Raw genomic sequence first — 20,723 nt, 5'->3', positions numbered from 1 at the left:
TGCCACCGATGAATTTGGAGGGAAAGTAGCACAAGTTGCCCAAACAACCAATATGCAAGCAGCTGCATTATTTTCTGTGAAAAGAAGTTGCCTCTGCACCATAGACACGTGATGCCTGTCGTAGTAAGCAGTCAAAGCAGATCAAAGACCAGAGACAAATGTGACAAGTGCTGTGACGAGCAGTTGCAAAGCATCTGTAGTCAGCCAACATGTACACACTCGTGTATAATACTCTGCATGACTACTATGACTTGACGCCATAGGAAGCATAAGAGGGTTCTCACACAGCTTCCACCCTCGCCATTCCATGACGTTCTACGTCACACCTGCGGTAACTCAGGACGTTCCACGTCCGCCACTTACGAACTTGGGTGGCGCTGATGAACACTCTCAAGGTTAGGTTATTTGTAAACATAAATACCCCCGAAAGCAGAAGGTTTGACAGCCGTCGCCGTAGCTCAGAGGTAGAGCACCGGACGAATAATTCGGAGGTCGTGGGTTCGGATCCCACCGGCGGCATGTGGTTGTTTTTTCTTCTGCTTTTCTAATCAATTAGCTTTAAGCGACAACATATTCAGTAATATTCTTACTTGATCAACACCACAAAAAAATTAATTAATTAAAAAAAAATCCCTTGTGCTCCTTGGTTTCTGTGGCTGTTGGCTTCTCTCATACTATTAGTAGGCTATGCAATCACACAGTCCAGTTATCAATATCATTAAAGAGACTGTACAGCGTTGTTAAGCCCTTCATGCTAAAAAAGACAACATAATGAATGCTACGTGAGCTGTCAACAAAGTTTCTGTCAACAAAAATGACATTACACAGTGGCGTAAAAAGGCCTTCAGTAAGCCTACAGAAGTGCGAAAAAATTCAAGGCAGTTCAAAGACTTAAAAGTGAAGCACAAAAAATACTTTCACTCCATACAAAATTTTCACTGAAATTCCATATGACATTGCATAACATTCCTAATAAATGGGATTTCTGAAATGTCATCTTAAACGCCTTGGGAGCTGGAAAAAACGCTGGTTTGTTTCAAAATCTAATCATTAGTTAAATCTAAGGTCTTCAATTAGGGTAGCAAAAACTAATTAGCATCTGCCTGAGCATAACCATGCAACTAATGAGCATTACTGCCTTGGATGAAATTATTCCACCTTAAGAAATTCCCCTCAGTATACTGGACTAACCTAGGGGCTAAATTTGCTCTTCTACCACAGACTGCAGCAAACACACCTTATCGTTAACCATTCAGAATGGCTGCAGAAAAGGATCACAGATATATCAAGGATTAAAAAAGAGACAAAGACAGTGAGGCCCCCTTCTCCTCAACTCTTCCAGTAAGTCACACTATGTGTTTCAAACAAAAATGTGTTTGAAATGGAGTTGTTCTTAGTGCTTTTCAACCTGAACAGTAACCCCCGGGGATTTTGAAACCTGTAAATGCTAGCTCTCTGATCTCACATGCATACAGCGGGAGAGAGAGAAGCTAAGCACAAAGCAGAAAGAGTGGTAAAAATAGCATAGAAAGACGTACGCGGAGCCGTTCATGAGTCCAAAGGGGCCCTTCTCCTCGAAGTGTGGGGAGTAGCTGTCGAAGCACTGGGTAATGGCTTTCTTGAAGTCCGAGTGAACATTGCACGAGTCATTGCGAACCCGCAACTGACGAATGCGGGGACTGCCCAGCAAGCGATTCTCATAGAGGATGTTGCGATCGTCTGCTAGAGTGCTTTGGTTGTTGTACCAGTTCTCCCAGTAGAGAGCACCCAGCATCACGTCCTCGACAAACTGCACGAAGAGAAGACCAACAGAAAAAGAAAGTGTCTTGAAAGAATGGCAAAATTAACATCGCACAGAGATCTTCTGTCAGTGATATCAATTTGTGATGCCCGTCTTCATGATAATGTACACATGATATGTGCATATCATGGAATTCTTAACCAAGGTTCCCATGATATGCTCTGTATCAACCAATGGCTGGGTTTGGCAGACCAGGTGGTTCCTTTTCAGGTATTTGTGCCATGGGAAAACAAGCAGCAAGCCAGGCACAAAAATCATTAGAAATGACAGTAAAGGGGTTCAAACCCGACAAAGGAACAATGCTCTTTGACTAGATCACTGGACTTTCTGCTACTGCATCCCTTGTAAACAGTGTTGTTGCTTTCATAACAAAACTCACTGCATCATCAGTCTCCTCAGTTTGCTGCCAATCAGGTTCAAAATACATTCCACCAAAATCCAAAGCATTAGGAAGTACCATGGAAGGAAGTGTGCGTTAAAGGCTACTGTGTATGCTATGTACGTCTAGCCTTTTCAAATTCCCTTTGCTTCATGTGATGGACAAAACTTCATTCTTTTCATAAAGCAAATGTCAAAACCAAAGAGCCTGGACTGAAGCTGACATCACATTATGCCGTGGGCCTTCTGTAGAAGTCCTAGTACTTAAAAGGTCTGCGGATTTAAAGCAGTTCACACCACCCTCAGAACTTCAGAACACAAGGAGTGCTACATGAGCCAAACAACACACACTGATACTGCGTTCAATAACACACACAGCATGCTCCTTACTTTTCGCGCAAGCTGCACATGAGTTGACTTCCATACAGTGGAACATGAATTCAGTGGGAAGCAAGCGTACGTACCGACCAGAAATTGTCAAGGCTAGTGGAGCCTCTCAGGTTGCTGGTATTGTCCTTGAAGGTGGAGTCCAAAAAGAGGTCGCTCATAACTTTGGTCTGGTAGTACATGGTTGGGCTCATCATCCCAAACGTCACTGCATACAGCAACGATCCAACAGATGTTTAACAACAGCATTGAGGTTGTGGCTGGCATCTGCTAGTCAGCCAAAGTTAGAAACCAGAACGCTTAGGCTACGTGTAAAACTTGGAATGTAAACAATTCAGCAAATATCTGCCTGGTCGAGAGGCAAATTAGCGAGATAAAACTGACACTCCGACCATAGTCACAAAAAAAAAAAAAACGTATAGGCACCAGTGCCAAGTTGGTGCCAAAACGTTTGTGCTCTCGCGAGATTTTGATTGGAGTGTCGCAGTTTTTTCTCTCATGTAAATCTTTTACCTGAGCTCCAATGAACATTTAATTTTGTCACACTCTTATACGAATGTCAACTGTTCAATGTCTACAAGTATACGGACTTAAAACCTTGAACCGCTTTTACTAGGAATTGTTAGCCACATCATTCAAGCTCCCACCTCCAATGTTGGCACACGGCAACTTGAGATCACAACATAAAGCATTAGTAGATAAGCACATCATGATACCAGCAAAACACTCCAACAAAAATGAAATAAGGTCCAACTTGTTCTAAGCCGAAAATACTGTGATCACTAGTTTAAATTGCTATGAATTGTCTTGATTTTTGTTTCTTTTTTTTTACCCGAGCACAAGCTGGTAGATACGAGTGGGTTATTTTTGAGTCACCTGACAACCCAATAATAAGTTAAAACAGCAATTGGCAATCACATTCCACCTAACTTAATTATTTTTTGGCCATTATACGCTGAAAGCAGCCAATAATATACAGTGCATCCTGAGTAGTAACTGTAAGTGCAGGCTAATACTTCACACATTTGAACATATTCTAGACATAAAAAACAAGCTCCTGAGGAGAATTGAACCAGATCGTGACTTTCTCATTTGACTGCCTCTACCACAATATAAACATGTCAGATAAATAGAAAAAGGTTCCATAGAAAACAGCCTCCCTTCAGTGCAAAAGCAATGCTTAGAGAGCTCCTAATTCTTCACAAAACTAAATAAGCATGCTTTTAAGAATGTGCATATCAAACACATATGAAACAAATATCACACATATGAAATGAAAACCATTTTGAACATCCCTTATTTTCCAACATATCGGTTATGGTAATCAAGAGTAAAAAAATTCTGCAACTTACATATGCACAGCACTACCAGGAAGACCACATAAATCAACAGTTCTCGCAGGGTCGTTCGAATGTACCACTCTCGATCTGCTTTGGCCCCGCCCAGTTGACGGGTGGACCACAGTCCTGCAAAACACATTCAGAAAAGTCGAAATTACCAGTGTTCATCTACAAAAAAAAAAAGAGAGAGAGGCTATGCATTTGCTGGCCTGCAGCCACTTCCAGGCCGGGTTGCTCTTCATTGTCTTGCTGCTGCAATCCTGCCATCATACATACAATGCAGCCTCTCCCTTTCCTGGCAACATATATAAGACACATGCCAGGGTATTTTGCATCTTGCTCAAAACTTGTCTAAGTAGTTCAAGCACGTTTCTGTACGTCGCGTCAGTCAATGTTGTTGTTTAGTACACATGCTCTAACTGGTGGCTTGAGTATCTGGCTATTCATAATTAAGTACCCGCTGTACAGACAAGCTAAGATGTAAAAGAAAGGCACCAGGCAGGCACTCGGTATTTCTAATTATTCGCCCACTCCGTTTTTTTTTTTCTTTTCTTTCGTCCTTCCTACGCCGCATATGCTTTAGCTGCTACTGCTGAACAAAATATTTAATACAGTACTGTACCACATCTTCAGTTTCAAAGGATATCGCCAGGACATCACGCCGCAAAGGAGAAAACATGCTTTTGACCCTCATAGTCATGAAACCACTCCTTTGACGATGCACAAGGTGTACACGTTCAACAGATGGCGTCCACTGCTTTCCTTCCGCCGTGGGGGTCTCACGCCCACAAACTTTTTACGGCACTTCATAACTAGCACTTTGGGTAGATTCAAGCAAGGCATCCAGATTGTGCGCAACACCGACACAAGAAGTCAATTCATTCTTGCGCGGCCATTCACTCGCGGGCAGCAGTGCGCAGTTGCTCATGTGCACGCCAGAGAGCGCTGCAGTCGATAGCGGTGTGGGAGGTTTGAAAGCTAAAACCGAAATCGAAAGTTGGGCAATCGCTTCTGGCGTTCAGGAGTCGCGTTCGGTGCGCTCGCTAGCTGGCGATATGCAGTACAAAACGTTCGAAATTACGAATTCAATTTTTTTTTTTTTTACGTGAAAGCGTAAAGGCTTCGTGTTACACAAAAGCCGGTGTTGTTGCTGCCGTCGGCGTGACTGAAAAATCCGGACTGGTCGAAAAGGTAGCTGTTACAAGAGGGTGTTACAGGCGGCGAAATAACTGAGCCAGAGGAAGGAGCAGAAAGGACGAAACACAGCGCTGTGTTCCGCCCTTTCAGATCCTCCTTCTGCCTGTCTTCTTTGGCCGTATGCCATTGCGCTGCTATGCAAAAAGCGTGATCGTAAATCTGCTGTGCCAACTCGCCCAACAATGAGCTTTCTTGACTTCATAATGCCAAAGTATAATTCGCCACACTAATTCTGCACAATGCTTCGGGTCGTCTGATCACGAGGAACATCATTAATAACCATGTAGCACGCTGATCATCTTGCGCGTTAGCGCGGCTATCGCAAAAGAGCCTTCATTCCGCGCGATATAACTATTTGCTCTCGGGCCTGGTACGTGCACTTTTGCATGCTCCAGTGCGCAGCTCTGCGAAATTACCAAAATGGGATGTGCTATCATGTTTTCCCCTTTCTTAATTAACTGAATTCTGCTATGACGCTGCATTGTATACTTCTATTTTTTCTTGCATCCCTGAGTGCCCGCTGCTTACGTGTAATTAACATTTGCGTACGTGACTTCTGCTGCCGCTCTTTTGAGCTCATAAATTTTTCTCTCACATTCTTTCCGTTCTGAGATGTCTCTCGCTTGAACGCCCTTTTTTGCAGTGCCTCGCCAAAAATGGCACTCATGGTAATCTGGATCGTACAGTTTACAGTCGTGTTACAGGCCGCAATGTATTTAACACTGGGCTATTTTTTTCTTTCTGAAAGGGTTGGGCGGTGATTGGGGGGGGGGGGGGGGGGGGGGATTATTTTCCTAGGTGAGGGAGCGAGATGCGCAAGCACTGCCAAATTCGATTTACCGTGCTCGGACTACCCCCGTCCTGCGCATTATACTTCGATGCGCTTCCCGAGCGCATCACTCCCTTTTACACAGATGCGATGCGCTGATTGTTACGTTAAAGCGCGGCTACTGGGCAGATATAGGGGTAGTGGAGTCATACGTCAGAAACCTGCTCGAGCAAACAAATGAAAATTGTAGACCTAAGCTTACCGGCTTAGCTCATTAATCAGAGAAATCTGACTGGCACTAGCTACCGAGAGCGCCGGTCAAGAGTGTCCCCCGCACGCACGCACGCACGCACGCACGCGCGCGCGCGCGCGCGCAAATTTTTATCGCGAATGTGAGACTGATTGATTGTAAAACATTTTATTCGTCGGAAAGAGCTTGGTGCTAAGAGGTCGCGTTAAGTGGTCGAGAGCACATAGCCCTCGAAAACTTTGTCAGCCCACTCCGCCGTCCGTTCTGGGATCAGAGCTAGCCAGCACGGTCTCCCATCGCTCGAGAGAACACTGTACTCGAGAGAAGGAGCGCTAACTAGATCACCCAGAGGTGGCTCTATTTTGCAGTCCCACAGGATATGATCGTAGTTGGCTCGTTTGCCGCAGTGTTTACAGTTCGAGTTGTGTAGATCAGGACAAATGTGCGTGAGAAGTGGTGGGGTGCGTATCGACCTCGCCTGTAGACGACGCCATGTAACCTCTTGTTCTTTAGTCAGGCTTTTGTGCGGAGTGCGGGGGGGGGTCTTCTGCCTAGTTGAAAATGATTGGTTGGAATGTGATCATGGAGTCATTCGTGAAATTCGGGGAGCCAGACTCATCCACTGCCCGGTCGACGAAACCTTTGGTTTTATTGTGGGCTATACGAGGGGGTACCCAAAAGAAACCGGACTAAATTTTTTGGTCGGCAAAGCTTCTATGGTACCGCGTTTTGCCACTAGGGGCGCATAGAACGAACATTCCAGAGTCAGTAAGCCGAGTGCCGTCGTTGAAGGAGGTCAGACTAGTTTATGCAGAGTTTTAGAGTGACGACTGTTTTGTGTGAATGTCGTTTTTGCAATGGCTGATTTTCGTGAACAGCGCGCGCCGGTGAAATTCTGATTTTTGCTCGGAAAAAGTTGAATGGAAACTCTTGAAATATTAAGAAAGACGTACAAGGACGATGGTTGAAAAACAGCGCACAAAAGACTAGACACAAGAGTAAAGGCGACGACAGGACAAGCGATTCGGCAGCGCTTGTCCTGTCGTCGCCTTTACTCTTGTGTCTAGTCTTTTGTGCGCTGTTTTTCAACCATGAACCTATACCAACTCGCCCAACTTAACGTTGTACAAGGACGATGCTATGGGGACAACTGAAGTGTTCCTGAATCGAATCCTGAATCAAAGCAACAATCATGCCAATGGAAAACTTCAAATTCACCTCGCCTCAAGAAAGCTCGTCAGGTGAAACCAAACCTCAAAACAATGCTGATTTGTTTTTTCGACGTGAGAGGAGTCGTCCATTGAGAATTTGTTTCGCAGGGTCAGACAGTTAGCCAGGCTTTCTACTTGGATGTTTTGAAAAGATTGGGCAAGAGTGTGCGGTGGAAGCGGCCAGATTTGTGTCGGTCGGGTGACTGGTTTTTCCATCATGGCAATGCCCCTGCTCACACAGCCCTGTCTCTACAACAATTTTGGACCAAAAATGGCATGACCCCTATTCCTCAACCCTCATACTCTCTTGGCCTTGCCCCGTGCTACTTTCTTTGTTTCCTAGAATGAAAATATAGGTGAATGGAAAGCGTTTCGCTGATGTTGCTGAGGTGAAGAAAAAAACGACGGAGGCACTGTCAAGCATCACAAAAGATGAATTTAAACAATGTTTTGAAAAATGGAATGAAAGATTCGACAAGCGTATCATTGCAAGTGGGGAATACTTTGAAGGAGACTGAAGGTGTGTGCTTAAAATGTGAACAAATAAGTTCAAACAAAAATAAGTCCGGTTTCTTTTGGGTACCCCCTCGTATATACCTCGTTCTCCGGATTCCCCGAATGGGCAGGGACCCATATCAGTTCGGAATAATTTGGTGAGAATTTGGTGGCGTTAAGGATTCTAGTGTCAGACTGTTTTTGTCAAATCACGGGGCTATCAAAGTCATCACAAAACGTTTCTTTTTGTAGTTGTTCTTTTTTTTGCGAAGAAATATGAGTCTGCCAGAGAACGCACTTCGCGTTCTTCACAAAATGGTCTGCTCTGAGCCAAGAAAATGCTGCGCGGCCAGCATTTAGTATTATATAAGCCGGAGATTAAATTGCGATATTTGCGGAATAGATGCATGGGGAAATGTGTACGACGACCGGACGTGACAAAAATTATTGAAGAGGTGCTCCGGATGAGAGCGGTTAAGCACGTAAACAACCGAGAGGAATGAAAAAGGAAAAATAGAACAAAATAAATGAGAAATACTGCAATTCAATTATCGCGAGTTGGAAATAAATTGTTTTCAGTTGTAAGCGAGCGCCTGTCGCTTTCTGCTTTTCCTGGTACAGTTTTTCAGTACTGCCTTTTGCCTCACGACGCGCCCCGATTAGCTCAGAAACGCGCGTCACGGCAATGTAATTTATGTTTCTGAACCGATAACAGACATTTATCGCCAATCTCCCCGTTTTCCAATCTCCCCGTTTACCTCTCCTATTCCCACCCCCGCCCCCAATCTTCGTATCCTTCCCCTCCCGACCAACATATGTCCCTCGTCCTGCACGCCGGACGTCGTCATGCGGCCGCGCAGCACCATTCCCCTCTCTTTGATACCCAGGGTGTAGCTTACACGGAGGTTCCTCCTCGAGGTTCCTGCGGCTACGCCCTGTACCATCCACACCTCCCTGCTCCTGAAACCCACACCAGCGGGCCGTATCTACATCCTCCAGACGCATTGTCCCTCGAGGTTCTCGCCATTGCGCATGCCCTCCAGTCATTTGCCCTCCTTCCCTCTCTCCAAGAGTACACAGTCTATACGGACTCACAAGCCGCTATACACCACATACAGAAACGCACCCTGACCCCTTCTCTCCAACAGGAGGTCGAACGAGCGGTCTCCGCACTGCAGCCTTCCATCGTTTTCCTCCGCTGGGTCCCTGGGCATTCAGGGATTGACGGCAATGAGCTGGCCCATCAGCTCGCCCGCGACACACTTTTCCGGGCACCGTTGATCCCCTGGCCCAAGCCCTCGGAGGACGGTGGGAGACTCACCCTTCGACGCACCATAAAAGAGGTCTACCTTGAGCTCCGCCTCGACAAACGCCTTTACCCTCCCCCTCATCCATCACTCACGGTGCCGGAGTCTCGCCTTCTTCGGCACATTCAGATGAATGCAGTTATCACCCCGTCCCGCCTCTTCCTCTATCGCTATCGATCGGACCCTTCCTGTCCCAACTGCCCCTGTATCTATGCGGACCTGGCCCATTGCCTCTTCTATTGCCCGGCTGCTCAGCAGTCGGGTTCCTTCCCCCCACCCTCTCTATCCATCACCACCTGGCTCGACTGGCTTGGCGCTGAGGGGGAGGAAGAACAGCGGCTTCTGGTCGCCCAGGCGGTCGAAATGCTCGCCCTATAAATTTTGGTCGAATAAAAGTCTTTTACTACTACTACTACTACTATCGTCGATTTAGATATGACCGAGAAATATGAACCCATTTCAAAGTATTTTAAGAAAGGGAGAAAAAATAAATCAGTCGCTCTCGATATCAGGCTAAAAACAACATAAAATAAAGCGCCCGATTTCCCCTACGCTGGCGCCCGCGGTTAGAACAAAGGACAAAACTCAGCGCGTTTCAGAATCCTCCTCGTGCGCGGGATTCGATCACCGCCGGTGCCGCCGTGTATAACCATCGTTTTTCCAATGGTATTGAGCTCAGCTTTCTCTAGGGGTGAAATGCTTCAGAAAAAAAAAAGGGGGGGGGGGGGGACCTGCACGACAGAGTCGAAGGAAATGTGGCACGGGTGGTCATTATGGACTTCTTTACCATGAAGCAAACAAGGATATATGCAGCTCATTTGCAGTCGTATTCCAATTTCGCTTTCCTTTGGATGAAATTAATTTTGGCCGATGAGAATACGTGTATTTGTGCGACGCTAAGAAATTCGTATCATCGTGCTTTGTTTTATTGTTATGGTTTATGGTTTCGTTTTAAAACGACAAAACCAAACCATGGTTGGTTGGTTAGTTTATGGGGTTTAACGTCCCAAAGCGACTCGGGCTATGAGGGACGCCGTAGTGAAGGGCTCCGGAAATTTCGACCACCTGGGGTTCTTCAACGTGCACTGACATCGCACAGTACACGGGCCTCTAGAATTTCTCCCTCAAAGAAATCCATGGTGTTTTTGAAGATTATAAGCGGTCATACATCACTGCACTTTACCAGATAAATCTCGAATACTACTGAAGCATGAGCGTTTCTTTGTCGCAGTACGACTTTATAATTGCACCGTTTTTCAGATTTCGCGTGAACGAACATTTCGTTACTTCGCGCATGGCAAATTATATAAAAAAAAAAGGCTATGCTTGAACCACACCATCATGGCGCAAGCGTGTTTCTGTTCGCTCGCTGTGACGCTTCAGCTGCTGAATGCAACAACGCCCGTGTATCCAAAATTTCCGTACTAATGACAGAACCGCGGGTAATCCAAAATCCGGAGCCCTCTACCTCAGTGTGCATACAGACGAAGTGCGTGTAGTCTCGGCAGGTCAAAGCACACAAAGAAACGCTTTTAGAAGCGATGTCTATCACGGTATTGGAAGAAAAAAAAATACTTTTTTAATTTGGCCCCGTAGTTGCAATCAACTTCAAAAACCAGTGCAGCCATGTGGCGCTATAGAACAACGAATAAAGGACTGAGTCCGCAAAGCTGCTCGCACGTGAAACCGCTTTATGAAAGGCCAGTCACGAAGGCCAGCGAATCATTCATTCAGAATGACTGCACCACAGAGGCTTGACACTCGTGCACGTCATGACGAGCAAAAACGCAGCCAAGATGTCGACCGGTCATTAGCCAAACTCTCATCCGAACCGTCACGTTCATTGTGCATCGGCCTCTCATAACGTTAGGTCAGCTCTAGCATCCGCAATGCAGCCTGCTAGAGCACTGTAGGAACCCTATACGGGATAACTGGGGTTAATTAGATTTTGCATGCCGAGGCAACACGTCAGATTATTCTGGGATATCGCCGTGTTGCTTTCGCACAGTTTGATTAGATCTTGTTTGCAGTTAGGACGGCTGAAAGCGTTGTTCTCATCGGTAACGAAATGCGCGAGGAAATTTCTACAGGATCCCAAAGAACGACGAATCGCACTTTTGCAGGCGAAACCAGGCCAGCTCATCGGCCTTTCCTCGGTGGCATCACTGCCCTTCCAGATAGTGAACGAGGTATACGTACCGTGGGAACCGAAACATTTTCCTTGGTGCTAAATATGATGCGTGATTCCTTTCTTCGTTTCCTCGTGGTTTCTTGGGATGCGTAAAAATTTAATTTAAGCGTTGTAAAAGCGATGCCAGCCTGTAGTTTTTTGTCTTCATTTACCTTCACGTAAATGCGCCTTCGTTGGTCAGAAGTGTTCGGGCCACATGTGTTTTGATTTTGAGCCGTGTGTTGGGGAGCTTGCGGCACAGCAGAAGCCCCAAAACTCTTTCCCGGGTGTGGAGAACCCTGTACTTCACCTCATAAGAGGTTTTGCTCTTTAGGGTTGCCGTCAGGGCTCCTCCAGCCATACGGCTCAAAAGTAGACCACGTGATCCGAAGTCTATTCATGGAATTTTCAGCAGCCTGTAAACAGCTCGCCGATGAGGGTTTTTTTTTTTTTTTTAAGATTATTTCCCTGCACAAGTTAGCGCACACTAGACTAACGCTGGCGGCGTGCGCGGCGCAGCCTTCGTCCGTTTTCTCGCGATCAAACGCTGCATCGGAAACAGAATAGTGACACCTGACGAACGCAGGGGTGCATACGTGGTTCTGCATAGACCAGGCTGCGGTCTAACGAGCTGTATGTGCTACTGGAGTTTGTCTTCGACATGCCTTCCGCCCTTGCGTTGAGGGTCGACCGCCACATCCTAGCCAGGCCGCGGCAAGAACGACTACGCGCAGACCAGCGCTGCCCAGCGTTGAAAACGACGAGAATATGGCACCTGGCCGCATCGGATCTCTCGCCGGACAGTGCTGCGTCCTATGCTGCCTGGACTCCACACTCCACAAAACCACGTAGTGATACTTTGAAAATCTCGCCAGTTTGTCTCTTAAGGTGCGTAGTGGACGAGCTGACACTTTTACTGCGCAGTGGAGTAGCGATGCTCGCGCATGTACGCCCTAAAACCACTGTGGTAGCGAAATTATACGAACCACGATCCAGTGACACTTCTCGTACCCTGAAGTATTGCAGCCGCTCCGCATACTGTTTCGATCCACGCGAGAAAGTCGTTCGAAGGCCGCTTGGAGCCGTCCCAGTTTAGACGTACATACATATACGAGGGAAAGCTACAGTTCCCGCTACCAGTTAGGGCATTTCCCCTAACTTATTTGCTGTAAAACAAATACGGTTTAATTTCCACCTTACGGCACGGTTCGGGTGTCCACCGATATCTGTGAGACAGTTACTGCGTCATTTACTTTCCTCAACACCAATTTTCATTTTCATGAATTTCCATGTCGGAGCTACGAAGCTCCTGATAGCTGAGATTCCCAGGCAGTGTTTTGCTCTTTGAAGTGACACGAGTGGCCAGGACGGGAGCAACAAGAAGAGTTAAAAGACAGACCCCTCTGTTGGCAAAACATTTCCCTCACTTGTCAGGAAAGCTTACTTGCTCAACGCTCTGTCTCACCGAACGACGACTTGACTGGGCCGAGAATGCAAGGCAGTCACTGGCTCCAAAATGTTTTATCGCCTTTTCCCGTCCTCTTTTCCTCGTCTCGACAAACACTGCCGCCACCAATAATCCTGCCACCAACCTCACGTCACCTAAATCGCAGACGAAGATAAAATAAAGCTCGATTTCTGGTAGAGGCTAATGCCAGAGGCCAAGCTTTATTTTTGTTCGCACCTTCTAGCAAAAGGGGTCACTGAATTTTCCGCTCGCTTACGTAGCTTAGTGAATGGACCGTCTGCTACTGAGCACAAGCTGCGGGGTATACCCAGCGGTGGTGGACGCATGTATAAGGTGGAGAAATGCAAAACGCTCGTACCGTGAGATTTCGCTGCGCCTTAAAGAGCCATAAAGAGTCTAAATTATTCCGGAGGCCTACACAACGGTCTGGCTCGCAGACATCACCCCGGGTTTGGTTCGCAAAAATCCACTCTTTTTTTTTTTTCACGAACGAAGACAGTGGGATGCGCCTGAAGAAGGAGCGACTCCTTGTTCCATGTACTTCTGAATCCTTCGAATGACCTAAAGGGAAACTGACAACGTTTTCAACACAACTGAGCTGAGCACACCATTACCGCAAGTTTCCCGGCCGTCTACCGGTTACGGCCTTCGTTTAGTGCACTGAAGAATAGACGCAATTATTCATAAGACCGCCTCCTATGGCGTACGCATTCTGCCTTTTCTGAAGCGCGCAAGCCAATAAATATGCATCATTCCTCCCACATAGTCGTCACAAATTCGATCTTGGGCGTCAGAATCTCGGCCCCTCACACATGGGACGATACAAGGACTGGTCTTAAAGGGACTTTTCGCAAAATACAAGCTGAACGAAGAAAATAAAACTCCTGTCGAATGATTGCTATCGCTCTAAACCAAGTGATTGTATCATTTCCAGTGCAACCCCTTCGGGATCCTTTGTTCGACTGCAACGCGCCAGCAGCGTAAGCGCTGGCGCGTATATACCAAGCGGTATATGCACAGCAGCCCCTTTAGATCAAAACCCCTCGCGCGAACAGCGACGCGTACACTTACGCACTATGCATCACAGTGAGTCCCATTCTCCAAGTTCAAAACTCGCGCTAGATGACGTCACGCTGCGCCGTCAGCACGGAAATTTGATTCAAGCCAATCAGCTGCCGCGGGTGTGTCGCGGGCAGACGCGCCTCTTCTAACCGCGCGTTGGGCGGCCGTTTTGCGGCTCTCCCAAAAGTGTTATTTTGGCTTCTCAGCATGTGAAAGACGGTGCACGGGGGCCAAGAAGCGAATGATAATTTGCTTCTTGGCCGCGCATGCGGGCAGCGACAATAACGGAACACGAATTCACTCACCTCGAAGCCCTCTCAGGCAGCTTGCGAGGCATCCTTTCTGCTCGGGAACGGTAACGACTTCGCTGTCGTCGACGATTTCGAACTGGTCGTTCGCGCCGAAGGCTTCCAGGTCTCGCGACTCTTCGCGAGTAAGCTGCGCCGTGTTCCAGGCCGGACGGCCGGCACTGGTAGGTCGGACCGAGCTGCGTGGTCTCCGTCCGCTGTTCGGCCGAGATGAGTCGGTTAAGTTACTTGCCGGATTGCTCATACCCCGTTCAAAGCGCTGCTGACAGCTGAGGACGCTCCTGCAACGCTGTAATACTGGGCGGTTGAACGGAAAGCGATCCGCGTTTTTGGCGTCGAAACTGCAACTCTCGTCGCGCAACTCGTATCGAGTCCGAAGAGCAGCAGAGTACAGCGACAGAAAACCGAAGCGTAGTGGTAGAGAGCGTCCAACAATCGCTCCTTCGAGGTTGGCTGACCCCGCCAAGCGATTGGCTCGGACCCCGATGACGTCATTCGAGAGGGCGGTTGACGGTATTTGTTAGGAGTGGGATCACGGCCGAGGACCATTTAGTCAGAGTGCGAGGGTTTGCAGCACGTTCCAGCGTTCTAGCTTGTTTTTGTTGCTTCCATGGCTGAGTGAGGGGGAAGGTCAACTTGCGCTTCGTTGTTTGTTTTGTTGGAAATGCCCTGACATCGGCTGCGTACATGACTGCGTAGCATTAGCAACTAGATTACTGTCGGCCAAACAAAGGTACCCCGCGCCTCGATCCTCTGAAGGAACTTGTCTTGCGACCAGCAAGAAAGGGGGGAAAAAAAGAGAAAAAAATATTTACTCCTAAAGTACATTGCGAGCCTACCTTTAAACATATGGAAATAATGAAGGGCCCTCTCCAGGCACAATCCGTTCTTGTTTCGAAGTTTGTTGCTTCTAGCATCAGCGAAGTTTGTGGCTGATGCAAGAAGAAATACGATCTAGAATTTAATACTTAGAAGGAGGCCTGTGAGATGAAACTTGATACACATCGATAACTTTGGAAGCACTTATAATATTAAAAAAACAGTAATAAGAACTTAATCTCTTGAAGAGTAAATCCGGAAGAAGCTGGCACCTTAAAGATGCAGCATGGGATATTTACTGCGAAGTTTTTTTTTTTTTCAGGAAAATTGCGCAACACTTTCCTGTATAGTTCAATGCATCAGAGTTATTGACGTCCAAGGCCCGCTGTAGATAGATTTTAGTTTATTTGTGTACCTTTCTGATGCGCAAATATAAATCTTTAATGAAACCTGAATTTATATGAACCCTGGAGGTTTGAAATACGCGCTAAAAAACCAACCCTCCCCCCCCCCCCCCTTATTTTCTTTCTTTTCAAAGTTAAATAGCTTTATTCAAAGCTATGGCATGTTGCTGAACAAAATTATTCGTGAAATGTGCTCTGTGACGCTAAAAACTCATAATAACCGATTCACTGACTGCTCTTCCTATAAAAAGCTTGATGCTGTTACCATATTCGAGCCATTGCGGCTTTATATAACGACCACACATCTTGTTTTCTAGCTAATTTTAAACTCTTGAAAAACTGCCGTTGTGAAAAACGTTAGTAATTGCGTTTTGCAGTAGGTGACGCATTATCATTCGGAATGATTCATTGCAGATACTGAGAATATCTAAAGTTGGTGCTCGAAAAAAAAAAAGACGATTAAAGCAGTGGAAATGGTGGCTATACTTGCACACAAAGAAAGGAGGAGTCAACTTATAATTTTACGTGGTGGCTCAGTGGTGACAGCGTTCTTAGACGTGTGTTTTCGCCGCGCGCCTGCAGAGTTCAGCAGTGAACGCACCACGCACACGAAAAACCAAAATCCGATTGTGAAGGAAATTTTAGACAGCGACGTGCTCCACGAAAACGAAGAGTAAATAAATCTCTTCATGTTCATTTGTCTGTTGTAAAAACTAAAATCACATGCTTCCTGGTTTACGGAGTTCATTACCAAAGAAGAAAATAACCATTATCGGATAAATGCGAGCCCATATTTTCACCCAGGTCAGTAAAGAAAAAAGAAAAGGTACAATTTCGCTCTAGCTGCATTAGCCAGTGCCGACAGCATAATTTGTTTTCAGCAGCTGTTTCCAATAAATGCTAATTGGCGTACGCCACTTAGCCGCATAGACCGAGAACTCAGGATACGATATATTCTCTGCATCAAGTAACAGAAAGCACAGTATCTGCACTTCCTCTATCCCCCCCACTAACCTCTCCTTTTCCGGAAGCATCTTAGCTGACATGACGCGACCATAACTGCCACATTGTTTACGTGCGTGCAGCTGGATATGCGGTGTCGTGCTTGCTCGGATGGGAGCGCTTTATGACACAGGAGCGTTTGAAGTGACAAGTGATCCGGCTGTATAAGCTCCAATTACCGGCGGCAAGCCATTTTGAAGCGGAGTACGAGTCATAAGGCTGGGAATGACTGCGGCTGTAATTGCAAGGCTCAGCTGGCGACCAAAACCAACGGTACTTGAAAAAATACTTGCGACCTTCGCTTTTCCAGAAATAGGCCGACTATTATTCTTTTGGAGGTTTTTCGTCATTTTTGTTTTCATTCGCTTTTAAGGCTCTGTCTCTTCCAACCCTGACACTGGTGATGGAAAATCTGCGTTGTTCCTTGTCTTTTCTGTTTATTTTATTTATTTTTTTTTTTTTGCGCCAGCCCCGCAGGAGCTGATGCAGACTACGGAATTCAGACTTGAACTACTTACATGGATGGCATTTTCTTCATTTTGTTTTGTGAAATCCGTCCCTCGTATGACAGAACCGTGCTTCATTCCATGCAAAGCAAGCAAGACAGCCACGAAGTGCTGGTGGCAATACAATACTGTTCCGCCCCACTACCACAGGCCATGTTCGCATATAGGGTCCGCATCAGTGCAGGAGCTACCGTCATTGAATACGCGTTGCCTAAACCATATACGCAATAAAGCAAAATTGTTGGAATCTCTAACCCCGCAGAAAACAATCTCTCTCCCTGAAACCGGCTTTTTGCACGAAACACAATCCAGTATACAACACGCTCCGCAAATTTCTCCAAGTTCCACTGACTCCTTTGCAAACCATGACTGCGACCAGTCCTCTTTGGCCGTTGCCCATACAGTCGCATATTTTACAAGGATATCGTGAGCGGTGAAGGCTGTGTTTCCGTTTGCAACCGAAAACGGAGGAGCAGATGCTGGTAGTGGTAGCGGCGCAAGGGTGGAGAGGAAGGAATTTGGAGAACGTGCGGCCCTTCGCGCGTTCCCACAGTGGAAATGCGGTTGTGAGGCGGAAAGCCTCGCAGCCACGTGGCACTAAAATGGACCATAAACGGTGGTAGCTATTAACGTTTTCAGATGCTTATATGCGAAGCGATTGCTGGCAGCATAACGCAAGGCTAGTGACACGGGTATGTAGGAGCATCCTCGACTTCAGAGACTCATAGACGCAGGTACAGCATCTCTGACGAGTGTTCTAAGTAGCGCGCATGAGAGGCACAGGGCGGTCCGGCCTCTACAAGCGTCGGTGGTTCAAGTTTCTCACCCCAGGGTAAGTTTGGAAAGCGCTGGCGATGCAGTTCTCCTATGTTCCTTTGGTTGGAACATGGCGCTCAACTCATTAGTTACAAATTATGACCTAATGCCGGATAAAACATCACACTTTTCTGTTTTGACGCAGCAACAGCACAGACATGGCAGGAAAAAAATTCATCTCTTTAGACCGGTCAGTATAAAAACCTTGTCACGTCACATCACAGCACGTATAGTCTGTACACACCGTGACCTAATATCGCTCTTCTGTTATCAACCATTCTTAAGTGTTTTGCTGGAACATTAGGGAATATTCAGCGAAAAATTACGTTTGTCGCACGGACTACCATGGTGCATTTTTCTAGAGGAAAATAATCTTGATCAAGCGGAGAGTACTCAGGCGCGGGAAAAAAATTCAGTGTTGGCGGCTGTTAACTTCGCTTGTTTCTTGTACGTCGAGCTGCGTGAAAATGGCAACGAGTGGCCTTTCTCATAAAACTGCAGGGCATCTGACGACCGTTGCGCCTCGCGAAACGACTTTAGGGCTGTAGCTACCCGACGTACGCCTTAGCATTTGGGACGATCCGTCCCCATTCTCGTCTTTCTTTAGCTTCTTGTTCCTTAAGGGGCTCTTGGCGATTTCTTTTTTTGCGCATAAAAACTAGGATTCAGATCAAACAATTTTAAAAATAATTTTAAATTCCGCAACAGGGTTTCTGACAAAACGATTTATACAGCGCATAGAAAGACTTCGACCTTGTCGACCTCGTCGTCTCTATAGAGGCCCAGCATCTCACACACTGCTATTGCCAAACCGTAATTTGAATGTTCGAGTAGCATTGGATCACCATATGAGATTATACTAATCCAACCCACTAATTCGCCTTAATCTATTTTCTGGGGTGGGCCTACTTCTAAAATTTTGGGAGTCCTTTGGAATCCTAGGTTGTGAGCCAACTTTAAAGTTTCTGGGGTACTCAAATTTTCAAATTTGGCGGTGCTCTATGATTGGTCCACTGGTGGTCACGCAGCGTTGATGAAGTCATGACCCTCTCAATCGCATTCATAGATCGCAGGGGGTCCTCATGCCATTACTGGCGCAGTGGTGCAGAGGTTAATCGACGCTCCACTGCCCCGGCAGGTGGCTGTTTCCAACACAGCCACCGGTGGGGCTTATGAGACCTAGGTTGCCGTTCCTGAGCTCCTGTAAGGCTCGTGTACAGCTCCACGGTCACCAGGTGGCGACTGCATTAAATTTACTTTAATTAATTTCATTGCCACCTTCCATGGCGGACAGGCTGCTCACAATCCAGCGAACAGGTTGTCACGTGCCATAGTGGCCAGGTTGTGATGACGACGCAAGGTCACGTGGCTTCTCTCGACCAATCATTAATTTAGCTGCCACCTGCTACGGTGGGTAGTTTTCTCACTCTCCGGTGGGCAGGTTGCCACCTGGGGCGGCCGGCAGGTTGTGACGACGTCACAAGGTCACGTGTCCCCTCTCGACCAATCAGGGAACTTCGTGACACAGAACCCGGAAATTTTTTGTGAGATAACTTAAATGATATCGCATTACACAAGCAATCAAGTCGCGTCTTAGGTATATTTCATTACTGAAACGGTCAAGAACGAAGGACATGATGCTAGGTTATCGCTTGTCCAGCTCGTTTGTGGAGAGCAGAACTTGGCCGATGGATATTTTTGAACTTGTGCAGCTTGTTTGACATCACGAACTGCGACCAACTGGCTTTGAACTACGTTTCGATCGAGGTATACAGTCGTAGAAAGTGAAACACAAGAAGAAATATGTCCCCCCCCTCTCGCACATGCACACACAAATTTACTTACTGGTGGGCGGGCGGGGAAATCTTATGGGGCACTCCTAGAGGGGGCGGGGCGGCCCCATTTGAACCATGTATTTCGTGGACTTTTTCTTCGAAAAAAATTAGGTTCAGCATGGTTTTCTTGTGTAAAATTTCTCGCTTAGGGGAGAAGAGGGCGTTCAGCCCCCCCCCCCCCCCCTCAATAAATCTGCACCTGGCAAATCAGTGTTGCAAACGAAGGCGATGCTTTACGCTCTATAGAAAACGGTGTCCCGTGATTAGATAGCACGACACGGATGAAATACCTTTTCACTGAGATAGTCTTCGCTAGCAGAACATTCGACCGGCTAATTTTTTCATTGGTTCATGGAGGTTAAATAATAAAACTGAGCGATGAAAGCGAGGACAAAGCGAGACACAGGCACCCAAGTGCACACACGAATGCGCCATCGCGTGTGTCTATGTACTTGTGTCTCGCTTTGTCCTCGCTTTCTTCGCTCTGTTTTATTATTCTCTAATCTTCTCCCTTCCCTCTCCCTCTTGTTTTCAATCAAACATGCTCTGTGCTCCCCATTTGTGTCAAAAAAGGGACAAGAGTACAAAACTGATTCGTCCTATAGTCACTGTTATTACACCTAATGGGATCAAACTTATGTTCTCAGTAGCCCTTGTTGAAAGATTGATATTGTTGCGAACATCCTTTGGCACAGCATACATCCACAATGTAACAGGAAGACACTCGTCGAAAGATCATTGTGCTTCCTGTAACACAATGGCCGCGGTGCCTCATTGGCTAAGGCAAAAACAGCCAAGTGGGGATACGGGGCAGCGTGACCCAGTAATTCTGTGAACGATATTTCTAGCTCAGAAACTTAAAACAAAGTATTAAGCGCTTTCACCTGCATTGACCAGACGTGAGCCAACCTCGGGGGAAAGCAAAGCCAATATACCCTTCCATTTCGGTCTAGCGGCGCGTACGTTTGCCTCATATAATTTTTTTTTTTGTTTTCATTTTAAGTGCGCGTGAAATGAGGTGTAGACGCACGTATACGGTCACCATGCACACTCGGACCAAGGAATGGAAGTCAGGCTGGGGTGTGAAGGGGGGCAGGACGGGGGAGGGCGATCAGCGTGGGTGGCGAGGGGTGGACTGCGGTTGAAAGGGTGATCCTGAGCGCATCGGCGAAACGCAACACGGTCGCGCAGCCAAGGG

At 46.8% G+C, this 20,723-nt stretch overlaps 1 protein-coding gene across 2 annotated transcripts in view; it reads right to left on the bottom strand.

Moving 5' to 3' along the window:
- The window catches only part of LOC149353820 (polycystin-2-like), a 50,246-nt gene extending 35,706 nt beyond the window's left edge, over window positions 1-14,540 (bottom strand). Inside the window, exons 1-4 of one of the 2 annotated variants that reach the window (XM_089582849.1) lie at window positions 14,141-14,540; window positions 3,919-4,032; window positions 2,644-2,774; window positions 1,539-1,789 (exon numbers count right to left, since the gene is read on the bottom strand). In XM_089582849.1, coding sequence (XP_089438975.1) covers window positions 1,539-1,789; window positions 2,644-2,774; window positions 3,919-4,032; window positions 14,141-14,387 — 743 coding nt within the window. In that variant the 5' untranslated portion in view covers window positions 14,388-14,540. Of the gene's footprint in view, window positions 1-1,538; window positions 1,790-2,643; window positions 2,775-3,918; window positions 4,033-4,528; window positions 4,805-14,140 lie in introns of those variants that run through there. The other variant, XM_089582850.1, reaches the window with a different exon arrangement.
- Window positions 14,541-20,723: the final 6,183 nt, after the last annotated feature.

The sequence above is a fragment of the Amblyomma mixtum genome, chromosome 3, assembly GCF_055824585.1.
Source record: "Amblyomma mixtum isolate Tamu chromosome 3, ASM5582458v1, whole genome shotgun sequence".
NCBI lineage: Eukaryota > Metazoa > Arthropoda > Arachnida > Ixodida > Ixodidae > Amblyomma > Amblyomma mixtum.
Note: the sequence above shows the minus strand (reverse complement) of the source record. Positions and strands in the feature narration are given on the sequence as shown.